We start from the raw sequence: 19,745 nt of genomic DNA, 5'->3' as shown, positions 1-19,745 counted from the left end.
ATTATGTTAAAGTTACCAACATATTTAAACTAAATTTGAACAATTATCAATGACCTGCTTAAAGAAGTCCATATGTAAAGGTTATGTTGACTTTGGAATGATGCATCATGTTTGCCATGGAAAAATGAAGAAAGTAGATGTTTTTCAAGTGTGTTATTGTGAAAGACATGTTTTGTAATTTCTGTAAATGTTTAAGTGGCAATATTGTGTTTGTTACTTAAGTGGAGCAAAAAGCAACAAGTAAATCATGAAGATTACTGAAACCAATGGCCTTTTCTTAATTTGTTGCAATTAAAATCACAAAATCCATTATGCAAACTTGTGTGAAGCTGCAGCTGTGAACCTGGAGATACTAATATGCGGTTTTGACTTTTACAAGACCATCAAGAATAAAGTTAAGTATATTGTTCACCCTCATTTCCTTGGCCACAAATGGAGTCTGTAGTGCTGACTTCATATCAGGCATGATAGCACGGGTGAATTCTCCAGAGAATTCGAGGGTAGGTAACACCTTGCAAAATGTCAGAAACTGTTGGAGATATGTATTCCAAGTTCCAGAAATATGGTTGATGACTGCACTGTCATAGATACCATTGGCGTTTATGCTGTTGGTGGAAAAGTGTCTCTCTCCCATGCACTCCAGCAAGTTTCTCTGCTGTTTCTGTAATGTTGCGAACTATCTCTGTATGTACTGCTGCTGAACTTGTCACTTCAGGTACTGCTGCTGCAACAGTTTGATAAACATTGTCTTAATGCTGCACTAATAACACACTGGGATACAATGGTTATCTGCACCTTGTAACAAATTTTTTCTTTTCTTTTATCATTGTTGAGAAAGTATCTATATGTACTTCAAACTACTTGATATCAAATGCTTTCTTGAAGACTAACTCATTTATTCATCAGGAGGTAGAAATCCTGAAGAATAATCAACTAAAAATATTTTTTTTCTCTGAGTAACCCTCATCAGAAAATTTTGATAGTTATAGTCATTGTTGCAATCTAGTATATGTGTTGGCCAGTGCACTAGAAACTCCATGGCAGGTGGACACAGTGAAAATTCGTGAGACACACTGCTTCTTACTACATTGTCACTCGCTATTTTGAAAACTTTGCAGCACACACTAATGCACAAAAAATGTTTCCAATCTTTTTTGTAATAATAAACATTTCTTTTCATTTCTTGAGGCAGACATCACTCAATTATAATGCCTTTTCTTTTTAACTAGCTAACTTGTGAGTGTTTGTCCTATGGCAGTGCAAAAGTGTAATAAAAATACTTTTGTTCTGTTACAAAAGTTGGAGTTTTCATCACCACTTTTATGTCAGCCTGATACAAATTAGGTGGATCACTGCTGCAAACCGTGTAGGAGTGGAAACTGGGTGACTGTTGTATTTTAGGAGTCTTCAATAATGTACAAATTGCCAGACTATCTGTGCTGTCATATATTTATTTGCTATAGCGGACCAACTGACGTCCCTATTTGATACATTTACCCGAGTCTGTGGAGTTACAGCTCTTGGAAGCATAAATATCTGCTAAGCAAATAAAACTGGTGCCACTCTCTGAGTCTATATCCATATTTCTGGAGTAGAGCGATATTACATCTGCTGTGACTAGAAGAAAATGTGCTGAGTCCTAATTACAGAACTATGAGATCAGTGTTGTTACACAAAACCGTGTACACATGTAAGTGATTTTTCACCCTCATGACAGCATGGTATTTTATTTGTGTTCATTCACAGAGTTTATAAACTACATTTACTTCCTGTTAGCTCACAATTTCTAATTAACTCACTATTTCATGAGAGAATTTTTGTGCCACAATATCACATCCATGTTATTTACATCTTAGTTCTCTTAGTAATTAATTTTTGCTTACAGAAACTAGAAACTGATTTGTGTAACATACTGGGCCAAATACCAGTAGCTGAAGCACAATATACTGAGACAAAATGTTCACTAGAAGAGGCTGTTATGAAAAGTAAGGAAGTGGTGAGTAAAGTCTCTGAAATTTCTGCAGAAGTGGAACAAGTACGATCTCAGGTTGAAGAAGAGCGCAAGACAAAAGAAAAGCTAGAAGATGATCTTGCAAAGAACAGGAATGTATTGAATCAGAAAATGTGAGTACACTTTGCAGTGCAAATTATAAATTAACAGAAAATTTTCTGTGGACCATGCTTACATGGTCATGTGACGTGCACATAAATTGAAACATAATCAATTTCTGTCTCATATTTCTGTCAGAAGTGGAAAACAGACTAACACTAAATTCAAATAAGAAAATTAAAATAAAAAGAGGAAGAGAAAACGTGAAAGATATTACTAACATTTTGCAAAGCCTCTGTTAAGTATTTTTGGTATGACACTATCACATAAGCTACGTTCCAAAATTTAGGCTGCACAGGGTAGCCATGCGGTCTGAGGCACCTTGCCACAGTTCATGCAGCCGGCCGCGGTGGTCTAACGGTTCTATGCGCTCAGTTCGGAACCGCGTGACTGCTACGGTCGCAGGTTCGAATCCTGCCTCGGGCATGGATGTGTGTGGTGTCCTTAGGTTAGTTAGGTTTAAGTAGTTCTATGTTCTAGGGGATTGATGGCCACAGATGTTAAATCCCATAGTGCTCAGAGCCAGAGCCACAGTTCATGCGGTTCCCCCTGACATAGGTTCGAGTCCTCCCTTGGGCATGGGTGTGTGTGTTGTCCGTACAGTAAGTTAAAGTTAGATTAAGTTAGATTAAGTAGTGTGTAAATCTAGGGACCAATGACCTTAGCAGTTTGGTCCCATAGGAACTTACCACAAATTCACCAACATTTAGTGCTGCCATCCTGAGAAAAGTAGTGTTGTGGTTAAGAATTGGATTTGCATTCAGGAGGAGAGCGATTCAATTTCCAATCAACCATCCAGATTCATATTTATTGTGGTTCCCCTAAATCACTTCCAAATGTTTGGATGGTTCATTCAATTCGTCCATGATGGATTTTCTGTCAAATCTCTGTCAAAGTCCAATTAAAACTTTTCCTGTACATCAAATGGCTTCCTTGTCATAGGAACATTACACCCTCTTTCTTCCTTTTTTGTTTATAACTTGCGATAAATTTATTACTGTTACAAACAAAATTGGAGGATTTTGATTCTAATTCTGCAAGAGTGTGGAATTTACACTCATAGTTAGTGGAAATGTATGTTACAAATATACAAAACCTGTATTTCAGTCTTACAGTTTGAAACATACACAAGGTTTTAAGGTAGTTCTGGGAATGGTAGTTTTTTCAAAGTGGAAGACAACATTTAATCTGTGCAAAGTTTGCTGCAAGAAGGAGAGGATATCACATTTAACATGCATGATTACATCTTTTTTTCCTCTAGTCTTTATTTTTCAATACATTTGATTGACCTGATCTGTTGACCTAATCTGATAACAAACAGAAGCAGTTTGATAAATAGAAATTCCTACTTCATCTTGTTTGACATCAAGAACTGTGAAACATGGTACTTCATTAATGTATTATACTCTGATCAGAGGTGTGGGAGAAGAGCCTTATTCAGACAGACATATGCCAGAGCAACTTGTTTGACTGAGTCAACTGTAAAGCACCAGAATATTAGAGGACTGAAAAGAAAGTTTTTGAACTTCTAGTCAACTTGCATGAACTAGGAAACCAAAATTAGTTTGATGGAATGTGTCTGTCTGAGCAACAAATAAATACCATATGCTAAACACAGATGCCTATAAATCAGTACCATATTTGGGTAGGTCAAATATGGAGAAGTGTGTAGTTCTCATGTATGTTAAAAATAACATCAAGTTCAAAAATATTGAAGCCAGTAGCTTCTTCTCAGATGAACAATTGGAAGCATGTGCTTGTGGATTGCTGCTATTGGAAAAGTCATTTATAATTATTGCAGTATATACACTGAAGCACCAAAGAAACTGGTATAGACATGCGTATTCAAATACAGAGATATGTGAAGTGGCAGAATACGATGTTGTAGTCAGCATTGCCTATATAAGTCAACAAGTGTCTGGCACAGTTGTTGAATGGGTTACTGCTGCTACAATGGCAGGTAATCAAGATTCAAGTGAGTTTGAACATGATGTTATAGTCGGCTCTCGGGTGATTGGAAATAGCATCTCTGAGGCAGCAATGAGGTAGGGATTTTCCTGTACGACCATTTCCAGAGTGTACTGTGAATATTAGGAATCCAATAAAATATAAAATCCCCAACATCGCTGCAGACAGAAAAATAACCTGCAAAAATGGGACCAACGACCACTGAAGAGAATCGTTCAATGTGACAGAAGTGCAGCCCTTCCACTAATTGCTGCACATTTCAATGCTGGGCCATCAAGTGTCAATGTGCAAACCATTCAATGAAACATCATCAATATGGGATTTCGGAGCTGAAGGCATAATCATGTACCCCTGATGACTGCATGACACAAAGCTTTACGCCTCACCTCGGTCCATCAATACCGACATTGGACTGTTGATGACTGGAAACATATTGCCTGATCAGATGAGTAGATAGATGTGTATGGGTACGAAGACAACCTCATGAATCCATGGATCCTGCATGTCAGCAGAGCACTGTTCAAGCTGGTGGAGGCTCTGTTATGATGTAGGGTATGTGCAATTGGAGTGATATGGGAGTATGTAAGCATCATGTCTGATCACCTGCATCCATTCATGTCCATTGTGCGTTCTGATGGACTTGGGCAATTCCAGCAGGACAGTGCGACATTCCACACGTCCAGAATTGCTACAGAGTGGCTCCAGGAACACACATTAATTGTGTGTTTTGCCAGGGATTGAGTAACAGGCATTTATACTACAGAGAATTCATTCAATTGACCAAAGTGAGAGAGAGACTTGATTGTGTGATGTAAATTCTGTGGCATGGATATAGGAGCTGGGAAGATGACAAGAAGAATAAGCACTCAAAAGGAATAATTAACATTGAAATTTATTCTGAATCTTCTCTGTCTGTCTCTGCCTGCAACCACTTCTTCAGCCAATCTCCACTGAAACTACATCTTTCTCTCTGCTACTGTCTGCTCAGAATTTCTCGCTGGACCACTGGTCCTAGCGTTTTGTTTGCCTTTACCCCTCAGACCCCACCAGCCCCTGACATGATATAGTGTCTAAGGCTTCACATTGTGTATTGGCTATATTACTTTGTTATTCTTCAGTTATCTTTCACATGATGTGTGGATGGGTTAGAAAGTCTTTCCCTATAAAGCCACAGAATTTGTCTTAAGTCTTCCACTGGCCTCTCAAGATGTATTGTAGCCCCCACTACAGGACTCTCTCTCTTCTTCTCTCACACCTTTGTTCTCTGTCTTTCATTTATTGCCTAAGGACCTCGCATAATTAATTCTGTAACTTAATTTATCTTAACTGTCCAAGACCTTTGCTCATTAATTATGTCAAGTAACTTATACTTTATCTCTATAGGCCTCTCAAATCACTCTCCTGTAATCCAGGCACATGACTTAGAACTTGTCTTTTAGCTATGGATGTGATACCTCCCTGTTGTGAAAATTGGCAGTACTCTTCAGAGTGGCATCAATTTTGTGGTTTCTTATTTTGGAATTTTGATTTCTTTTTTTCTGGTACATAGGTTACACACACACACACACACACATTACTGTAGCCTTTGACAGCTGAAGCCACACTGTGGTAATGGGCACCTTTCTGAAGCTGTGGCATCAGCTGCCAGAGGCTGCAGGCATGTGTGTGAATTGCATTTGCATTCATGTGTGTGTGTGTGTGTGTGTGTGTGTGTGTGGGAGGGTGGGTGGGTGCATGCGTGCGTGCACGCATATGTCATCTCTTTTTGACAAAGGCCTTATTGCCCAAAATCTTATAGTGTGACAGTCTTCTTGTTGTGCCTATCTGCGAGTCAGCATCTTCGCTATATGGTGAGTGGCTACTGTCCTTTCGTAATAATGTTATATTCCATCCTGGATTTTCCATTGTTGACATTGAAATCTTATTTTTTTTCTTGCACAAAACAATTATGTCCGGTTATACATTTCTGTAAGAGAGGACTTGACTTCACCTTGTCATGCTAAAATTACTATACAATTTTCAAACATTTTCTGAAAAATAATTCATTGATTTTCAGTATTCACTCATTACAGTATTTTTATTTTCGACTTAATGTCTGTGTCTAAAGGTTACTGGTCTGTCATGGCTTTTAGGACCTTTTCATAGATTACTACCTCTTCTGTGCCTCTGTTCAGAGATCATTGAGTTGACATATTATATGGACATTGGTTTACTATGGTAGGTCTAACATAAATTTTCCCACAACACTCTTTATTACCAAATTAATTGTATAGAATTCTCAAACAATGGAGGCATGGTTGTCAGAGGGAATCCAAAGATTCCATCTGACAACCATGCCTCCATCCTTGCTACACTCCATGTTTACCTTTCCCTGTTGCTTCATAACCTGGATTTTGAGTAACTGAATCCACTTTCCCTTCTTCCCTTTCTTCCCCTCTCTCCTCCCTGATAAAGGAACAAAGTTCTGAAAGCTAGGAATGTAAATTTTCTGTTCTTTTTTGTGATCTATTGGCTGTACTGAGCTGAGGTAAGTACTGGCCAGCCCCTCTATCTCTTTGTTAGTACTACAAGTAATTATTATTATTATTATTTTAGACTGTGTGTTTATATCTTATGAACAACTGTTTTATATTAAAAACAAAGATTCCAAGACTTACCAAGCGGGAAAGCGCCGGCAGACAGGCACATGAACAAAACACACTAACACACACACAGAATTACGAGCTTTCGCAACTGGCAGTTGCTTCGTCAGGAAAGAGGGAAGGAGAGGGAAAAGTGAAAGGATGTGGGTTTTAAGGGAGAGGGTAAGGAGTCATTCCAATCCCGGGAGCGGAAAGACTTCCCTTAGGGGAAAAAAAGGACAGGTGTACACTCGCACACACACACACACACACACACACACACACACACACACACACACACACACACACACACATATCCATCCGCACATACACAGACACAAGCAGACATATTTAAAGGTAAAGAGTAAGGGCAGAGATGTCAGTCGAGGCGGAAGTACAGAGGCAAAGAAGTTGTTGAAAGACAGGTGAGGTATGAGCGGCGGCAACTTGAAATTAGCGGAGGTTGAGGCCTAGCGGATATCGAGAAGAGAGGATATACTGAAGGGCGAGTTCCCATCTCCGGAGTTCGGATAGGTTGGCGTTGGTGGGAAGTATCCAGATAACTCGGACGGTGTAACACTGTGCCAAGATTTGCTGGCCGTGCATCAAGGCATGTTTAGCCACAGGGTGATCCTCATTACCAACAAACACTGTCTGCCTGTGTCCATTCATGCGAATGGACAGTTTGTTGCTGGTCATTCCCACATAGAAAGCGTCACAGTGCAGGCAGGTCAGTTGGTAAATCACGTGGGTGCTTTCACATGTGGCTCTCCCTTTGATCGTGTACACCTTCCGGGTTACAGGACTGGAGTAGGTGGTGGTGGGAGGGTGCATAGGACAGGTTTTACGCCGGGGGCGGTTGCAAGGGTAGGAGCCAGAGGGTAGGGAAGGTGGTTTGGGGATTTCATAGGGATGAACCAAGAGGTTACGAAGGTTAGGTGGACGGCGGAAAGACACTCTTGGTGGAGTGGGGAGGATTTCATGAAGGATGGATCCAGTCCTGTTTTATGATTTATCAATATATTTGAACTCGATTCATTATTTCCTGTAGTTAACACTAATGTTTACATTGAGCAGCTCATAACATTTATAGTTAATTGACAGATATAGTGATATCTGAAATCAGTGAAGTTATGTAAATGTTAAAGAAGAAGATTATTGCAGGAGGAGGAGCAGTGACATATTTCAGAGTAGCTGTATTTCAACTAATACAGTATACTCCCAATTATTTGATGTAACGTGAGGGAAAAGATGCACTAATAGTCGAAAACCATAAATAATCAAGACAGTTTCAAACATTTGTTCATTGTTCGAAAGTTTATCCAATACCTGTGCACAGTTACTGTAGGTCAGTTTATTTCTTAAAATAGTCTTTGATTTTTGTCTGCTTCTGAGAAGAGATGTCATTCTTTCCACAGGATTTCCAATTTTTCTTACTGCAATAATGTCATTGTACTGAAACCCCCACTGACCCATATATCTAGAAAAGTATCAACACATTGCAATGAATGTGGCACAGTCACTGACGATGTCACTATTTTCATCTCCACTTTCACACTCACTGTCCTCTTCTTTGTTGTGTTGTGAAGCAGTGGTCACAGTTTCAGCATCACTAATGTGCTAGAAGCTGGGGTCACATGCATTGCTCTTCAGCCACTCATTCAAGTTTCTTCACTGAAATCCTGAAAACCATTTAAACCTGTTGTCATATAATTTATCTGTGCAGTTGTTATTTCTTCATCACCATAACCTTGAAAATCACTTTCTTTATTCTATATCTGGAAGAATTTTCCTCCATGATCAAACTAATGTAAGTTGCTTGACTTCCTGCCAGGCATCAGAAATCATGTGTATAGTATCTAGAATTGCCAACTTTTTCCAGAGCGCCATCAAATCAGCCTCATAAAGTAGCATTGGGTCTCATAAACTGACAAACAGTCAAGGGTGCGGTATGCTGAGAACATGCCCCTCCATATCGCATCCAGTGATGCCTGTGGCCAGAGGATGGCACAGCGGCAGGTCGGTACCATTCAGCCTCCATGGCCTGTTTGGGTGGAGTTAAGTTTTAACTAGCATTCTCAGTAGACCAGACCGATAGTGCTGTTTTATCAGTGCAATTATGTCTTGGCACATTGGGTGTATAATGATAGTCACATTAAGAAGTAAAAACTTAGTTATGATAAGACCATCATCAGATATGAGAATCCTCTCATTGGGATGTGAAGGAACATTATCAAGCAATAGAATAGCCTTCTGTGGCAGTCCTTTCTCTTTCAGAAATCACGAACTTGTGGTACAAAGTGTGTGTAGAAACAGTTTTGAAAATTTCATTATCCATCCATGCTCCTTTTTGTTTGTAATAATGCACAGGGAGGTCCTTAGCTATATTAATATATTAGAATGCTCAGTTTTTTTCTAATCACTAATAGTTTCACTTTATAGTTCCCAGGAGCATTTGCAGTGCACAAAATTGTGCTGCTTTCTTTAGACAAATTATATCCAGGATCACAAACTTCACTCTTAACCCTTTCAGATTCACTGTTGGATTGTGTCTGACATTACAATTTTCTGCTACAAGTCTGATGCCAGACATGTTTCTATCATTGTGCTTTCAGTCTGCTCAATTGTTGGAATTCACTAGGTGCATGGCAGCAATTAGTACAAAGAGACACAAGCTGTAGCAAATACTTGGGAAGTTTATCAAAGGTGACAACAATGATCTCATGAAGTTTCCTTTTTCTGTCACACAATGAGATTTCACCATTCCTCATGGTGTTTAACCAAAATATGAAGTTGAATATTTCCAACTTTTCTTCACTGGCAGTCTAAGTAATGAAATTGTGGATGCTGAAAATTATATGCTAAAGAAAGGATGGAGAAAGTCATGCCACTTACAAAAAAACTTAGTGTGGCACTCATAGAAGAATGTTTCATTAGAAGAATTGAAAGCTTTTCTTGGTATAATATTGAACATGTCGTTGAATTTAGATGGAGAATTACTTGACAATTTTACAGAAGACTGGCTATAATGAACTCTATTTTTCAAGGAGTTTTTCTCATTTCCAGTTTTTTCCCAGATATTTTGGAAACTGCTTTGAGTTCCACCTGTCACCACTAAGGGTTTCAACATGCGAGAGGGAGAAAGGTGAAGAACATTTATAAGTATATTGACCGTAATTGCAAAGAACTTGATGTAGCAAAGAGAAATGTGGCTATAGGGCAGAGCAGAGTAGGACTCAAAGGAAGAATTCAATTCAAGTGCTACAGTCCAAACAAGCTCAGAAAGTGTAGTTTACGAGATTTGTGTCTGTGTGATTCAGAAGATGCTTATGTTTTTTGTCACATTCCGTATTATGGAAAGACAACTACAGATTTACCTTTTGCAATCTGAATAGTGATTTATTTGGTTCAGCAATTGCTGGCTTGTGCAGGTGTTTCAGGCTATTACATCTTTACTGTACAAGCTCTCAACTTTCTCAGGAAAATGAATTTTCATCTAACAGGTACAGTTGTACCTCACAGGAAGGATTTTCAATGCGATTTGAAGAGAAAAGAACTTGCTGAATATAAGTTATGTGCCTATCAAAGTGAGGTGAAAACTATGTGTCTTTCATTCTATGATAAGAGGTTAGTGACTATATTGAGTACATTGCTTGGTCCTCAAACCCAACTGATGTTTATAGAGGAAAAGAGTTGGTGAGGTTCCTGAAACCCATTGTTATTTTGGAATACACAAAGTTCATGGGAGGAGTGGACACTGCTGATCAGTACTGTGGTTGCTCTGGTTTTAGAAGGTGGTCATACAAGTGGCGGGAAAACTTATTTTTCTGGCTGATTGAAGTTGCTGTAGCAAACAGTTATATTCTTTATTAAATAGACTAAAACAAATGTGTAGAGCAATTGCAGACTCACCATTCCTACAGAGGAAGTGTAATCAAACAGCCAGTCAGCCAGGTGAGAAATACAAATTCAGAGAAAAGAGAAAGACCATCATTGTCTGATTCCAAGGAGAGAGTAAATGGGAAGATGCGTTTTATAATGCAAAATGGAAAAAAAAACCAAAGGATTCAGGGTTTGCAGCAAACGCAAGGAGGAAGAAGAGAGACAATTTTCTACTCCAAAACATGCAAGAGGTGGCCTAGACTTCACCTGGGAGAATATCTTATGAAGTACCATACAGAAAAAAATTATAAGCAGCCATAAACATACACCATTGTTGTTGCAAAAACTAATGTAAACAAAATAAAGTTGTCAAGTTACCTCATATTGTATTTTTTAATTTATTTTTTATTTTTTATTTTTGAGACAGTAGCATAATAAACTATAATGCCTTACATCCTTACCTGTGTAAAATAAATAAGAGTTGGGGATAATGCAGTGATTAGAAAAATTGGATTGGAAAGGGTTAAAAGCACAGGTTCTGGTTGGTTGACATTTGCAGTACAGAACACTTTCATCTGCATTATAAAGTAGGTCTGATGTGAAATTATCTTCTTCCACAAATAACTGGAACTCTTCCTGGAAGGAATCAGCTACCATAACATTTCAGCTTTGCTGCTCTCCTTGCACAGTAAGTTTGCAAATCCCATGACATTGTTTAAATCTGATTAGACATCCATATGAGGCATTAAATTTTGCTTTTAACCCTAGAGCTTCATGAAAAAATAGATGTTTCAGCACACATTGAATGTGGAACAATGACATCTGCTCATTTTTGCCTAAATCATTGCAAAAGATCGGAAGTAGATCTCATCAGTCGTTTTCATGCAGATGGTCCTGAACTATTCTTTTTAATGTCCCAAACAGCCCACATTCCTATACCATAAGTAGCACTTAGTTTTGCAGAAGTCTCCCCCCATCTCAAATCTTTAAAATTAATTCTAAATGAAGACTGGCCATGCATGTGTGAGTTGTGGTTGTGTTACTGTGTGTGTGTTTTCTACTTCAGTAGAAGGACTTTATCCAAAACCTTAAAATATTTTAGCAGTCTTTTCCACTGCGCCTGTCTGTGACCCAGTGACTCCACTATGTGGTGAGGAACAGTGTGTCCTTCCCATATTGTTGTTGTTCCAGCATGGAATTTCCATCGTTTGATTGTGGAATGTGATTTGGGTTTCAATGAATGAAGTCCTTAATCATTAACATGTAAATCTGATAATTGTGTCTTTTGATCTAAGTGTAGGCTTAATTATATTCATTACCTTTGTGATATATTAATATACATAGACTTGAGCCTGATTATATTCTTGTTAGTCCAAATTTAAGTTCATATTTACTTCCTTTTTCATTTACATATTTCTGAATTTTGTATGTTCCCTGTCTAGATTGTTCAAAAGATAGTCATCACAGATTGCAAAAAAATATTCGTAAGAGTTTCTTCACAGTATGCAAGCAGCTTGATTTGCACTCCTGACACGGAATGTGTTTCTTAAAAAGTACATTTTTATATTATTATTATTCTTTCCTGTCTCAGACATTATGTCTGGTTAAAAATGGAAAGTGACGTGGACCTTGATCAAGCATGACTTCCTTTTAACTGTACGGTATATGTTACATTGCATTAAGGAACTTTCAGGTAATTGAACATGTATCAATAATTACACATTTCTGTAGTTGTATACAGGGTGTCCCAGCTATCTTGTCCACCCAAAATATCTCTGGAACAATAACAGCTATTGGAAAATGACTTTCACCGGTATCAATGTGATTGACATGTGTAATCACACCTCCATACTTATCAAGAGGAACACTTACTTGTCAATCACATCGCGATTACGGGCAGCATGGGGTTCACGCCTGAGCCTCAGGACGTGCGTTAGCAGCGCATGTCGGGTGTTTCAAGCGTCAACTTCGCATCTTAATATCTCGGGATGTAATAGGAATATTGCGATTCAATCAATGCCATTGTGTGTGTGCTTTGTCATGCTATGGATTGCTGAAGTAAAAATATGGGCGGTCCATTTAAAAAAAAAAACATAAGTTTGTGTTAAATAACACATATGCTTTCGTTCTAGAATGTTTCCAGATATGTACATTCATGGTCCCCAGCCCTACATTCATACCCATGAAAGTCGTTTTCCAATAGCTGTTATTGTTCCAGAGATATTTTGGGTGGACAAGATAGCTGGGACACCCTGTATATACGTTTGGATGTAGCTGTATTGCGTTGATGTACTGGTGGATATTGTGTGGTATGACTCCTGTAGCTGATAGTATAATTGGTATGATGTCAACTTTATCCTGATGCCACATGTCTTTGACTTCCTCAGCCAGTTGGAAGTATTTTTCAATTTTTTCTCCTGTTTTCTTCTGTATATTTGCTGTATTGGGTATGGATATTTCGATTAGTTGTGTTAATTTCTTCTTTTTATTGGTGAGTATGATGTCATGTTTGTTATGTGTTGTTTTCTGTTATAATGGTTCTGTTCCAGTATAATTTGTGTTCATAATTCTCCAGTACATTTTGTGGTGCATACTTGTATGTGGGAACGTGTTGCTTTATTAGTTTGTTGTATGGCAAGTTGTTGTTGTATTATTTTTGCTACATTGTCATATCTTCTGGGGTATTCTGTATTTGCTAGTATTGTACATCCGCTTGTGATGTGATCTACTGTTTCTATTTGTTGTTTGCAAAGTCTGCATTTATCTGTTGCAGTATTGGGATCTTTAATAATATGCTTGCTGTAATATCTGGTGTTTATTGTTTGATCCTGTATTGCAATCATGAATCCTTCCGTCTCACTGTATATATTGCCTTTTCTTAGCCATGTGTGGATGCGTCTCGATCGATGTGTGGCTGTGTTAGATGATGTGGGTGCTTGCCATGTAGTGTTTTCTTTATCCAATTTACTTTCTTCGTATCTGTTGATGTTATGTGATCGAAAGGGTTGTAGAAGTAGTTATGTAATTGCAGTGGTGTAGCCGATGTATTTATATGAGTCATTGCTTTGTGTATTTTGCTAGTTTCTGCTCGTTCTATAAAGAATTTTCTTAAATTGTCTACCTGTCCATAATGTAGGTTTTTTTATGTCGATAAATCCGCTTCCTCCTTCCTTTCTACTTAATGTGAATCTTTCTGTATCTGAATGTATGTGATGTATTCTATATTTGTGGCATTGTGATCGTGTAAGTGTATTGAGTGTTTCTAGGTCTGTGTTACTCCATTTCACTACTCCAAATGAGTAGGTCAATATTGGTATAGCATAAGTATTTATAACTTTTGTCTTGTTTCTTGCTGTCAATTCTGTTTTCAGTATTTTTGTTAGTCTTTCTCTATATTTTTCTTTTAGTTCTTCTTTAATATTTGTATTATTTATTCTTATTTTTTGTCTGTATCCTAGATATTTATAGGCATCTGTTTTTTCCATCGCTTCTATGCAGTCGCTGTGGTTATTCAATATGTAATCTTCTTGTTTAGTGTGTTTTCCCTTGACTATGCTATTTTTCTTACATTTGTCTTTTCCAAAAGCCAAATTTATATCGTTTCTGAATACTTCTGTTATCTTTAGCAATTGGTTGAGTTGTTGATTTGTTGCTGCCAGTAGTTTTAGATCATCCATGTATAGCAAATGTGTGATTTTGTGTTGGTATGTTCCAGTAATGTTGTATCCATAATTTGTATTATTTAGCATGTTGGATAGTGGGTTCAGAGCAAGGCAGAACCAGAAAGGACTTAATGAGTCTCCTTGGTATATTCCACACTTAATCTGTATTGGCTGTGATGTGATATTATTCAAATTTGTTTGGATATTGAGTTTGGTTTTCCAATTTTTCATTACTATGTTTAGGAACTGTATCAATTTAGGATCTAGTTTGTATATTTCGAATATTTGTAGTAACCATGAGTGGGGTACACTATCAAATGCTTTTTGGTAATCAATGTATGCGTAATGTAGTGACCTTTGTTTAGTTTTAGCTTGATATGTCACCTCTGCATCTATTATCAGTTGCTCTTTACATTCTCGTGCTCCTTTGCAACAGCCTTTTTGTTCTTCATTTATAATTTTTTTTCTGTGTTGCATGTGTCATTAATTTCTGCGTAATTACTGAAGTTAATATTTTGTATATTGTTGGTAGGCATGTAATGGGGCGATATTTAGCTGGGTTTGCTGTGTCTGCTTGATCTTTAGGTTTCAGATAAGTTATTCCATGTGTAAGTGTATCACGGAATGTGTATGAGTCTACAATGTAACTGTTAAATAATTTATATTAAAAACAAAGATTCCAAGACTTACCAAGTGGGAAAGCGCCGGTAGACAGGCACAATAAAATAACACACAAACACACACACAAAATTACGAGCTTTCGCAACCGGCGGTTGCTTCGTCAGGAAAGAGGGAAGGAGAACGAAAGATGAAAGGATGTGGGTTTTCAGGGAGAGGGTAAGGAGCCATTCCAGTCCTGGGAGCGGAAAGACTTACCTTAGGGGGGGAAAAGGGTAGGTATATACTCGAGCGCGCGCACACACACACACACACACACACACACACACACATATCCATCCATACATATACAGACACAAGCAGATGACCGTGGTACTTGATCGTCGGTAGTATGTGGCTGAGGGACTGCGTCAGCTTTCAGACAACTCTACATACAAAGTTTGCCAAGGTAATCCCATTCCTGATGTCCAGGCAGAGCTTCAAGGAATCCTCAGAACCTTAGGCCCCCTACAAAACCTTTCACATGACTCCATCAAACTCCTGACCCCGCCGATACCTCGCACTCCTACCTTCTACATACTTCCTAAAATTCACAAACCCAAACATCCCGGCCGTCCCATTGGAGCTGGTTACCTACCCCCCACAGAACGTATCTCTGCCTACGTAGATCAACACCTTTAACCCATTACATGCAGTCTCCCATCCTTCATCAAAGACACCAACCACTTTCTCGAACGCCTGGAATTCTTACTCAGTCTGTTACCCCCGGAAACCATCCTTGTAACCATTGATGCCACTTCCCTATACACAAATATCCCGCATGTCCAGGGCCTCGCTGCAATGGAGCACTTCCTTTCACGCCAATCACCTGCCACCCTACCTAAAACCTCTTTCCTCATCACCTTAGCCAGCTTCATCCTGACCCACAACTTCTTCACTTTTGAAGGCCAGACATACCAACAATTAAAGGGAACAGCCATGGGTACCAGGATGGCCCCCTCGTATGCCAACCTATTTATGGGTCGCTTAGAGGAAGCCTTCTTGGTTACCCAAGCCTGCCAACCCAAAGTTTGGTACAGATTTACTGATGACATCTTCATGATCTGGACTCACAGTGAAGAACAACTCCAGAATTTCCTATCCAACCTCAACTTGGTTCCATCAGATTCACCTGGTCCTACTCCAAATCCCGTGCCACTTTCCTTGACGTTGACCTCCATCTGTCCAATGGCCAGCTTCACACATCCGTCCACATCAAACCCACCAACAAACAACAGTACCTCCATTATGACAGATGCCACCCATTCCATACCAAACTGTCCCTTCCCTACAGCCTAGGCCTTCGTGGCAAACGAATCTGCTCCAGTCCTGAATCCCTGAACCATTCCACCAAAAACCTGAGAACAGCTTTCGCATCCCGCAACTACCCTCCCGTTCTGGTACAGAAGCAAATAACCAGAGCCACTTCCTCATCCCCTCAAACCCAGAACCTCTCACAGAAGAACCCCAAAAGTGCCCCACTTGTGACAGGATACTTCCCGGGACTGGATCAGACTCTGAATGTGGCTCTCCAGCAGGGATACGACTTCCTAAAATCCTGCCCCAAAATGAGATCCATCCTTCATGAAATCCTCCCCACTCCACCAAGAGTTTATTTCCGTCATCCACCTAACCTTCGTAACCTCTTGGTTCATCCCTATGAAATCCCCAAACCACCTTCCCTATCCTCTGGCTCCTACCCTTGTAACCAACCCCGGTGTAAAACCTGTCCTATGCACCCTCCCTCCACCACCTACTCCAGTCCTGTAACCCGGAAGGTGTACACGATCAAAGGCAGAGCCACGTGTGAAAGCACCCACGTGATTTACCAACTGACCTGTCTACACGGTGACGCTTTCTATGTGGGAATAACCAGCAACAAACTGTCCATTCACATGAATGGAGACAGGGAGACAGTGTTTGTTGGTAATGAGGATCACCCTGTGGCTAAACATGTCTTGGTGCACGGCCAGCACATCTTGGCACAGTGTTACACCGTCCGGGTTATCTGGATACTTCCCACCGACACCAACCTATCCGAACTCCGCAGATGGGAACTTGCCCTTCAATATATTCTCTCTTCTTGTTATCCACCAGGCCTCAATCTCTGCCAATTTCAAGTTTCTGCCACTCATACCTGACCTGTCATTCAACATCATCTTTGCCTCTGCACTTCCGCCTTGACTGACATCTCTGATGTCTGCTTGTGTCTGTATATGTATGTATGGATATGTGTGTGTGCGCGAGTATATACCTATCCTTTTTTCCCTCTAAGGTAAGTCTTTCCGCTCCCGGGATTGGAATGGCTCCTTACCCTCTCCCTTAAAACCCACATCCTTTCATCTTTCCTTCTCCTTCCCTCTTTCCTGACGAAGCAACCGCCGGTTGCGAAAGCTCGTAATTTTGTGTGTGTGTTTGTATGTTATTTTATTGTGCCTCTCTACCGGCGCTGTCCCGCTTGGTAAGTCTTGGAATCTTTGTTTTTGATATATTTTTCTCATGTGGAAGTTTCTTTCTGTTTTATTTACATCATTATGTTAAATAATTTAGTTAAATGTGAATGTGTTGAGGTTAACTTCTTTAGCCAGAAATTTGCTATTTTATCTTTTCCAGGGGATTTCCAATTGTGAGTAGAATTAATTGTTAGGATGACTTCATGTTGCAAAATTATCACTTCAGGCATTTGTGGTATCATCTTGTATGTGTCTGTTTCTGCTTCTATCCACCATGCATGCCTGTTATGTTGTACCGGGTTTGACCATATGTTGCTCCAGAAGTGTTCCATGTCTGTTATGTTCGGTAGATTGTCTATTTTAATGTGTGTGTTATCTATTGTCTGGTATAATTTCTTTTGGTTTGTGTTGAATGTTTGGTTTTGTTTCCTTCTATTTTCACTTTTTTTGTATCTCCTAAGTCGTTTGGCCAATGCTTGTAATTTCTGCTTCTTTTCATCTAATTGCTCTATCGCTTCTTGTTGTGACATTTTACCTAACCTTTTTTGTTTTTTGTCTGATATTTCATTTCTTATAAATTGTGTTAGCTGTCCGATGTCTTTTCTCAGTTTTTTCTATTCTGATCTGTAGCCTGTGTTGCCATGCTGGTTTTGTGGGTTTCTTCTGTATGTTGGTTGGTTCTGATCTCTGCCTAGTGTGTATATTTAGTGTAGTAAGTGCTCCTATATAAACCAGTAGTTGTAACTCTTCCATAGTTGTATTTTCATTTATTTTGTTGTGTATGATTGTATTGATAGTTTTTATTGTTGTTTAGACATGTGGGTTATTTGATGGTCTATGCAAAAATGGTCTAATGTCTGTATTTGTGTCTTTGTATTCTATATATGTCAGCTGAAATTTTGCTTCTATATGTAACATGTGTGTCATTTCGTGTTCTATTTGTGCTTGTTCTGGTGGCTGTCTTAAGATTTTATTTTCCTCTGATCGTTTAATTGATGCGTGTTGTTCTTTGTTGGTTTGCTCTGGGATGTATTTTCTTCTTCGTCTGATTGCACATTTTTTTGTTCCAGTATTTGTTGTACTTGTTGTTTGATGTTTTCTAATTCTGACCAGGGTATCCCGTTATTTTTGATTATTACATGGATCTGATCAGCTAGTCATTGTTCTGTTAAAAATTTTAATTCTGGGTATCTGGTAATAAATGTTGTGTATACTTGTGATCTGTATCCAGTTGTGTTGGTTCCTAAGTTTGTTGCTTGGTAATAACAGAACATGAGGTTTTGGTTAACTTCTTCTGACCATCTCATCCTCTGTCTTTGTTTTCCTTCTAGAGTGGTTGCAGGAAGCATATCCCGCGAAACACCTCTATTTGGATTTAAATCATTTTCCGTGTGGCTAGCAGTGTCGTTACCATTGTGGACGGGCATAGGGTTCAAGCGTCGTCCCCGACCATGATAGCGCTTGTCTGAGGCTTCATTAGTTCTGTCCTGAACTATTAATATTATTATTTACATTTTATGGCCTTCATTGGACCACTCTAGCCAACTTTATACAAAGAATTTTTCAGTTTCCTGTCAGCCCAGTACTTCTTCATTCTCACGGATCTCGTCCTTCTTTCTTTAACGGAAATCAAACCTTCCTATTGTCTGTTTGTTGATTCTTATTTGCAGTCTGGTTTGTTTGTCTGTGAGTTTCCTGATTTTGTCAGTTTTGTTTCTTAGGTCTTCCAATGTAATCTGTAGCTCATCCATATCTTCCTTGATTTCTGTAATCCACTTAATGTTGCACTTAACTATTCCACAATTTTTCTATTATTCTCATGATGATCCTGTTCTCTGGTGTTCTGATTAGATGTCCAAAAAATGAAATGCGTTTCTTCCTGATTGTACTCATTACCAGTTCTATTTTCTTGTAGACTGTTTCATTTGTAACTACTCTCAAGTGTCCATCTTTCTGGTATGATTTGTTGATGCATATTCTGATGATTCTTCTCTCTATTTTGAATATTTTGTCTATTTGTGCAGTGTTAGTTGTTGAAGATGGTTTTACTTCCATATGTTATTCCTGGTTGAGTGACTATTTGGAGTGTTTTAATCTTGTTACTATTGACAGGCTCTTTTGTTGTGATATATTGTGCTCTAGTAAATTTGTTTATTCTGTTATGCCGTGTTGGCTTTTCATTGAGGTTAAATGTTATGATTTCTTACAGATATTTAAATTTATCTACAATTTTGATTTCTTGGTTTCCTACAGCAATTTTGTTTATGAATGGTGGGTCATATAACATATTCAAAGGATATTCCAAGACCAATTTTCTGTGCTATTTCCTATATTGAGATAACTTGTTGTTTGACTTTTTGATACAGTTTTGGTTAAGGTGAGTTCTATGAGT

General features: G+C 38.8%; 1 protein-coding gene across 5 annotated transcripts in view; it reads left to right on the top strand.

Annotated features, from left to right (window-relative positions):
• LOC126354661 (myosin-11-like) overlaps nt 1-19,745 on the top strand; it is a 273,554-nt gene that overhangs the window by 111,809 nt on the left and 142,000 nt on the right. For all 5 annotated transcript variants that reach the window (XM_050004437.1, XM_050004441.1, XM_050004439.1 and 2 more), the window contains one exon: nt 1,886-2,124. In XM_050004437.1, the coding sequence (XP_049860394.1) occupies nt 1,886-2,124 (239 nt within the window). The remainder of the gene's footprint in view (nt 1-1,885; nt 2,125-19,745) is intronic.

This window comes from Schistocerca gregaria, chromosome 3, assembly GCF_023897955.1.
Source record: "Schistocerca gregaria isolate iqSchGreg1 chromosome 3, iqSchGreg1.2, whole genome shotgun sequence".
NCBI classification, from domain to species: domain Eukaryota; kingdom Metazoa; phylum Arthropoda; class Insecta; order Orthoptera; family Acrididae; genus Schistocerca; species Schistocerca gregaria.
Note: the sequence above shows the minus strand (reverse complement) of the source record. Positions and strands in the feature narration are given on the sequence as shown.